At 29.0% G+C, this 8,151-nt stretch overlaps 2 protein-coding genes across 2 annotated transcripts; both read left to right on the forward strand.

The window, feature by feature from the left end:
- The first annotated feature begins 24 nt into the window (after positions 1–24).
- TSG101 (tumor susceptibility gene 101) lies at positions 25–2,281 on the forward strand. The gene is made up of 5 exons (XM_047057379.2): positions 25–380; positions 452–863; positions 935–1,318; positions 1,380–1,684; positions 1,750–2,281. Exons 1-5 carry the CDS (start codon positions 333–335, stop codon positions 1,831–1,833), a joined length of 1,233 nt encoding a protein of 410 aa, XP_046913335.1. The 5' UTR covers positions 25–332; the 3' UTR covers positions 1,834–2,281.
- Positions 2,282–2,382: 101 nt separating this feature from the next.
- Positions 2,383–4,134, forward strand: Cdc37 (cell division cycle protein 37). The gene is made up of 3 exons (XM_047056831.2): positions 2,383–2,571; positions 2,649–3,135; positions 3,211–4,134. Exons 1-3 carry the CDS (start codon positions 2,539–2,541, stop codon positions 3,804–3,806), a joined length of 1,116 nt encoding a protein of 371 aa, XP_046912787.2. The 5' UTR covers positions 2,383–2,538; the 3' UTR covers positions 3,807–4,134.
- Positions 4,135–8,151: the final 4,017 nt, after the last annotated feature.

Here is an 8,151-nt window from a genome sequence, read left to right on the forward strand (position 1 = left end):
GTGAAAATAGTGGAAATTATTACATTCATAAACAGATGTTCGTATTCGTATTGCAGTCAAATCAATTGTGTGCGTCCTTTTTTTTGTTGATGGATATCAAATATCAACATAAAATTTGATTCAATTTACATCATAATCTTTTTGTGTTGTCGTTGTTGTCGTCGTCGTTTTGTTGATTGGACTTAGAACAATCAAATAATCATTCGAAAATCAATAAATTATTGAGTTGTTTCTTTGTCCATGTAACCTGCTTTGATTCTGTGTTTTGAAGTTGACTAAAAACTTGACAACAACCACAGGATTAAGTTTCATCTCATTTTGAGATTCATAAAATGGAAAATTCAAATTATCAAGTAGTGCGATTCCTTTCACAGGCCAAGGTTTGTTATTTGAATTTTTTGTAATGTCATAATTTTGACTTTATCATATATTTATTTTATTCGTATTCTAGTACCATCACCAGGAACAAGCTCGACGGCATATTACCAATGTATTGAATATGTATCGTAATCTATACCCGTATCTGGAAAAATGTACATTACCAAATGGTATCAAACGTGATCTGGTCATACTTCGTGGTACAATACCAATCACCTATCGAAAAAATACATATAACATTCCTGTATCGATTTGGGTGTTGGATAATTATCCATATTCTGCTCCAATTTGTTGGGTAAATCCAACAAAAGATATGACGATTAAAACTTCTCAACATGTCGATCAACATGGCCGTGTTTATTTGCCTTATTTGTCTAATTGGGATAGCGTTAATAGCGATTTACTTGGAGTTATTCAAGTCATGATTATCGTGTTCGGTGATATGCCACCACTTTTTTCAAAACCAAAAACAACCGCGATTCCTGGTAAGTATTTATTCTCTTATCCTCATATTTCAATTTCAATGATGAATTAATTTTCTTTTTTTTTAATAAAGGATATCCACAAGGTAGCACAACAAATCCACCTTATCCTACTCGATTTCCTGGCCAATATCCATTTTCAAATTCTTATCCAGCCGTACAACCTGTACAACCAACAACGTCAAGCTATCCATCACCTCCATCTAATTCATCCGATACTGTATCATATCCTGGCTATCCAATGATGCCTATGCCATATGGTCAACCAACAAACCAACCGACTAATGGTTCGGTCACTGGTCATAATTCTTCATCAACATCTTCTACCGATACGAATACGATCCCTAAGGAACAAATTCGTCTATCGTTGATGAGTGCAGTTGAAGATAAAATTAAAGCTCGATCCAAAGAAATTCTATCTCAACATAAAGCCGAAATCGATGTGCTCAAACGAACAAGTAATTATTATTTTTTAAATTGCAATTTAAAAAAATTAATTTCCTAATCAAAATATTCTAGGCGATGATCTTGAAAAAGGCCGAACTAAATTGGATAATTTGGTTAAAGAGATTGAAACAAATCTGGTCGAACTGAGCAAATGTAGAGAGAATATCCAAGCTAAAGATTCAAAATTATCCGAATTGGTTACCAAAATGGAATTATCGGAAAATCAATTGAATATTGATGAATATTTTGGACCAGTACAACCATTGTATAAACAATTATTCAATGCTTTTGTTGAAGAAAATTCAATTGTCGATACGATTTTCTATTTGAATGAAGCTTTACAGAAAGATGTCATTGATTTGGACATATTCATCAAGGTAATCACATTTTTCAACATTTTAATATTGATTATTAATTTCAAATTTTTTTCCATTTCTAAAAGCATGTTCGTGAATTAAGCCGTCGACAATTTATATTACGTGCATTGGTAAAACTTTGTCGAGAAAAAGCTGGATTACCCACATAGTAGTGTGTATGTGTTACATATTCATGATAGTCATGATAGCTTTTTTCAATTGGATCAACAATTGGATTTGATTTTAAAAAATCCTCCCCCCCGGACATTACATGAAGAGCCATTGTTTTTAATCAATCAATCAAAAAAAAAAATTTTTTTTTTTTGTTTTATGACTTGTTTTACCTTTCCTTATTTTTAGGATAGGGTGTGTGTGTATGCATGTGCATGTGTATGGTTTGGTTATTATGATTATCATCTAAATTCGTAATATCAATATCAATAAATATAATTTATTTGCACACGCACATACACACAAACACAACACATAGATACACAATGCCCAATTTTAATTTTGATTCTCCAATTCTCAATTTTCGTTATATTTGTCAAAGAAGAAATAAAAAAAAAATCTAATTAAATATAAAATAAATAAATAAAAATATATATTCGATTCAAATGGTGATCTCTACTTTTTTTTCTCGAATATTCTCGAAAATCTATTATTTTCAGTTGATATACTTTCGAGGTATAAATTGATGATTGTTCTGTGTATACACTGACAATTGTAGTGTATGAATGAATGAATGAGTGTATGATAGCAGCAGCAGCTGACAGTAGACAATTTTTTCTGTAAAATTCATATTCTTTATCATCATCAATATATTTATTTATTTAAATCTTGAATTCATTATCAATCGAATAAAAAAAAAGAAAATGGTTGATTATAGTAAATGGAAAAATATTGAGGTAAGTAGATGATCGAATTTTAATGAAATACAAACGGTTTTTTTTTGTTTGTTTTGTTTCAATATGATCCAAAATAGATTAGCGATGATGAAGATGACACCCATCCAAATATCGATACGGCCAGTTTGTTTCGATGGCGTCATCAGGCTCGTGTTGAACGTATGGAAGAAAGAAAAAAACAAAAAGAAGAATTGGAACAAAAAAGACGTGAAGTTGTGATGAAAAAGAAAGAAATTGAAAATAAAAAACAAATTGATTCTAATCTAGAGGAAGAATTGAAAAAATTAGAATTAGAACAAAAAGAGCTAGAAAAACGTGAACAAGAGATTGAAAAAGCTGAACGTAATGCACCATGGAATGTTGATACAATCAGTAAAGAAAGTTGGAGCAAAACGGTTATAAACAAAACGAAACCACGTGAAGATCGTTCAAAATTGACCGATGAAGAACTTGAACAACGATATAAAGATTTCGTACAAAAATATGAAGATAAAGTTAAAGAATATGCTATACTTTCCAAGTTTGATGATGCCAAACAATTTCTAATGCAAAATCCTGATCTTGGTAAGTTTTCTTGGTCATAATAAAATGAGAAAGAAAATTTTTAATTTTAACATATGGTTTTTATTTTGTTTCTAGTTTGTGAAGAATCATCAAATTATCTAACATTTTGGTGTCTGAATCTGGAGATTGAAGGAAAACATGATCTTATGGAACATGTTTCCAAACAGGTCATATCATTGCATTATATTCTTGAACTTAGTAAACAGATGAATATTGATCCACGTGGATGTGTATCATCATTTTTTACACGTATACAACAATCGGATCAAACCTATATGGCTGCATTTGAAGATGAAATCAAATCATTTCGGCAACGTATCGTAAATCGTGCAAAACAAAAGATTGATGATGCTATTAAAGAATGTGAAGAAGAGGAACGACAAAAACGACTTGGACCAGGTGGTCTTGATCCACAAGAGGTTTTCGAATCATTACCAGAATGTTTACAAAAATGTTTTGAATCACGTGATACGAAATTGTTACAGGAAACAATATTAAAAATGGATCCAGAAGAAGCAAAATATCAAATGAAACGTTGTGTTGATTCTGGTCTTTGGATTCCGGATAAAAGTCTATTGAATGATGATTCTAATGATAATAAGGATAATGATGATAATAATACTAATGATGATGATGATAATGAAAGAATTGAAACTAAAAATGATGATTGAATGATAATTTTTTTCTCCTATTACCATTATACATGCATGCAACACACACACACCAATTTTAAATCAAAACAACAACAACAACAACAAAAATTCTTTTAAATAATCAAGAATACCATTTTACACCATAACAAATCAAGAATTTGAATTATATTTACCAACAACAACAACAACAACAATCATCATCATCATTTAGATTAGAATGGAAATTGAGTAATCAAACTCGATAAACACACACACACACACGCACACACACACAGAGAGAGAAACAAATTTGAAAAAATTAAGGTCACAAAAAAATAAAAATAAAAAGTTTTTTTATTTTGTTTTGTTTTTTTTTTTTTTTTTGTTGTCTGAAACCTCAAATTATTTTGTTTGATGTCCACCATCATCATCATTTTTTTTCATTATTAATTCATTTTCTTCTTCTTTTTTCAGTTTTCATCCATTAAATCAATGGATGGATGGATTCCTTCACACATAGCAGACACACACGGGTCTCACTTTTTTTTTGTTTGTTAGACAACAACCATGGAATTATTGCTCTTGACATTTGGGAGATTTTCTTTTTTCAATTACTACACACACACACACGCACACTTTTTACAAGTTAAGTTCAATGTGTAATTGAAAAAAAAACGAAAAACATGTGTGTGTGTGGTGTATGAAGAAAATTGAAAAAAGCTTTTGTATTTTCACCGTCCATTTTGTTGTTGTTGTTGTTGTTATTTTTTTTTATCATTATCATGTCAATTTTCCTGTCGTGTGTCTGGGTATTTTTTTATCGTGAAAATTTCTACCAAATTGAAAATCATCATCATCCACATCGATGATGATGATGTTTTTAGGTGTTTTGTAATAAATGATGATTAAATATAGCCTGTGAAAAAAAATTAACACTTATGATGATCATATCGATCGTATTGAATCATCTCACTCCACAATAAATAAATAAATAAATAAATAGCCAAAAAAATGAAAGACAATGACCTAGAGCGACAAAAAAAAACACACAACACAGTTCATTTTCGATAAATAATGATAGGATGAATTGAGGATTGTTGTTGAACATTTTCAAACATCTTTTTTTTCTCGGCCACTGCTGCTGCTGCTACTGATTGTTATTTCTGAAATGACCGATATTCATAAGCTTTTTTCAAAATGATGAACGAAAATAAATCTCGTATATATAAAGAAAAATTGATGTACAGTAATGGCTATTGTGTAATTGAAAAAAAATGGAATGGAACAACAAGAAAATTTTCCTGACAATGACCATAATTCATCTACAGTCAAAAAAAAACTATCGGGCGAGTAATCGCGATTCGATGATCAATATTCTTGCTTTTCATTTTCACTTTTGTTCGAAATTTTTCTTTTCATTGGAACTAGAAGAAAAAAAAATTTTTTTTTTGTTCCCGTTCGATAAATAATTAGAATTTTTGAAATTCTATTTTCATTTGTTTTCTTCTTCTAGGGTTAATATAGTTGATGATGATTGGCAATTTTTTTGACATTCGAAAAATTCATATTGGAATTCAGAGCAGAAAAAAAATAGAAATTATGAAATTTTCTGAATGGCGTATTGAATATCTTAAATGTACATATTTAAATTATGGACAAAATGTATCACGTTCAATAAAATTTTGTGGAAAAATTAAAAAAATTTTCTGCTGTGGCCACCATGATTGGCATCGTCGTTGTTGTTCGTTGGTTGATTTTCTTGATGAAATGAGGTAAGTGTGGTGGTACACACACACACAGTGGTAATAAAAATGCATTGTAGTGAAGCTGACATTTGATTGTGTTTATCTTTTTTTTTTTTGTCCTATCATCATCATGCATGCAATATATATAAAGCAACTATAAACATTTTATACAATTTCTAACCTGGTTACTAATCATACAATTCATATTAATCATATCGATTGTTATTTTCATTGTGATCAAAATGAAAAAATTAACACCACACATACTTTCATCATGACAAACGACAATCATCACAAATGTTGAATACTGTTGATTAATTGATTGATTTTTGATTATGATTGAAAAATTTAAAATTGAATAAATCTTAATTTTTTTTTGTTTGTTCTTTCAATTGTTGTTTGTTATCATCACATATATGGACATATAAAAATCAAATCGAGAAGCCAATTTGTAGTTTGACTGTGAAACCAAGAAAAAATAAAAAAAAAAATCTCTAAATCCAATCACATACAACGACGACGGCGACCACCCAGAGTTAAAAATGATGATGATTTTGGAAGTCTAAAACTTTTTTTTTTAATTTATTTATAAATATTTTTCTTCCATATTATGGTTTTGAGCCAAATTATTGTTGTTGTATTGTCAGATTTTCGATGATGATGATGATGATGATGATCGACATATGTTTGTTTGAAAAAAAAGAAATTCTTTTTTCATTTTTTTTTCAATTTCAAGATTTTCATTTTACATTCACAAAATAAATAAATATATACATGAATAACATTGAGGATCTCTGTTGTATACGATTTTTCATTGCAACAAAATTCCAAACACATCAAAATACGATTCTTTCTCGAATAGTGAAAAGCCATTGGAAATAATAATAATAATAATAATAATCTTTATAGATATTTGGCTTGTCATTCATCATATAATCATCAACAAAACATCATCATCATCATCATAAGATGTGTAGAATATTCTTTGGAATTTATGAATTTGCACATTCGAATTCGAATATATTATTTTATTATTATTATTATTATTAGCTCAAAATAAAAGCCGACTATATGCACACACACACACACATTGTCGACGGATGGACATACAACGAGAAAAAAAACGATATTTTTCATTTTCACATATATATTGGACATTTATAAATTGTCCAAGAATAAATGTCGTCTAGTTTTTTTGCTGTTGTTGTTGTTGTTGTTGCATACCTTTTTTCACGAATGTCATCATCATATAATAATGTGTGATGTGATAATAAAATATTAGTCATTCTATCCGGAATCATATTTTTTTTTCTCTTTCTTTTTCAATTCTTGTTCTCCACATGTGGAAATAGTTGAACAGCAGCAGACAGTTGATATTTTTACATTCGCTTTTTTTTTGATTTCCATGATTTGTCGTTGTTGTTGTTGTTGTTGTTGGTATATTCGAATTTATGTATGTTTTTTTCATTTTGCCGTTTTTATTCTGCAATCGTTTTATTTCATTCAAAGAACTTTTTGATTGAACGATTTATCATTGAATTGGTTGTACAAAAATTGATTCAACAACACAAGTCGATTGGCTGGCTATGATCATGAATCACAATATATATTGATCTTGAATGGAATGGTATGGGCAATATCAATCAATCAATCAATCATCATCATCATTCGAAAATATTTCCATTTTTTGTTTTGTTTTGTTTTGTTTCGGATGAAAAACAGATTTTTCTCCACACTCATTTTTTAATATATGAGGATGACAAATGTATGTAATTAATGTGATTATTATTATATGAGAAAAAAAGAGAACAAAATAAATGTTATCATCATCATCATCATCATCATCATTATCATTAAAATAATTGATGTACAAATTGTTTGTTATGTATTTTATGTATGGATCATCATCATCATCATCAATATTGTTCGATGATTCGCCGAATTGTACACCTTTTTGTTCATTCGTGAAGAGATGTAATATATATCAATCAATCAATGTGCCGAAAAATCTGTTTTTCTGTTTCAAAGGTGATAAAAAAAAGAGAGAAAGATGGAAAAAAAATTCGGTAACGAACCATTAATTTTTTTTTCTCTTTATTTCATTCATTTTTTTTTATTGTTTTTTTTTTGTTCTTGTTCTCGTTCTTTTTGATTTTCAAATGCAGAATATATGAAAAATGTTTTCAAATTAACATCATCATCATCAGTATTGGGAAATTGAAATTCCAATAATTTTTCAATAACAAACAAACAAATAAATCGCATCATCATTGTATTGTATTCTGCCGAGAAATTCTTCTATAAAAAACAAAAACAAAAAATCTCTCCTGGGAACTCTTTAGGTTCTTCTTTTTTTTTGTTGTTGTTGGCAAATATATATTCGATTCGATATATATATATATATAAATCCATAGATGGATGAATGGTCATGATGATGATGATGATGATGATGGTAATAACTATGCATTCACCATGCATAACGATCACATAGAATGTATGTATTATTATAAATATATGTTTTTTTTTTTGGCCAACATTTTTCACGGTAGAATAAAGAATTTCTCTCTCTCTCTCCCTGATGATAGAATATTCGAAAACAGATTGGCCAGAAAAAAAAATATTTTTTCTAGTAAAAATGA

The sequence above is a fragment of the Dermatophagoides farinae genome, chromosome 6, assembly GCF_024713945.1.
Source record: "Dermatophagoides farinae isolate YC_2012a chromosome 6, ASM2471394v1, whole genome shotgun sequence".
In the NCBI taxonomy this organism is placed as follows: Eukaryota; Metazoa; Arthropoda; class Arachnida; order Sarcoptiformes; family Pyroglyphidae; genus Dermatophagoides; species Dermatophagoides farinae.

Coding starts and splice junctions, on each gene's coding strand:
- TSG101 (XM_047057379.2), top strand. CDS start 333: ATGGAAAATTCAAATTATCAAGTAGTGCGATTCCTTTCACAGGCCAAG. Junction 1,319..1,379: donor CGATGTGCTCAAACGAACAA/GTAATTATTATT, acceptor AAAATATTCTAG/GCGATGATCTTGAAAAAGGC. Junction 1,685..1,749: donor ATTTGGACATATTCATCAAG/GTAATCACATTT, acceptor CATTTCTAAAAG/CATGTTCGTGAATTAAGCCG.
- Cdc37 (XM_047056831.2), top strand. CDS start 2,539: ATGGTTGATTATAGTAAATGGAAAAATATTGAG. Junction 2,572..2,648: donor GTAAATGGAAAAATATTGAG/GTAAGTAGATGA, acceptor GATCCAAAATAG/ATTAGCGATGATGAAGATGA. Junction 3,136..3,210: donor AATGCAAAATCCTGATCTTG/GTAAGTTTTCTT, acceptor TTTTGTTTCTAG/TTTGTGAAGAATCATCAAAT.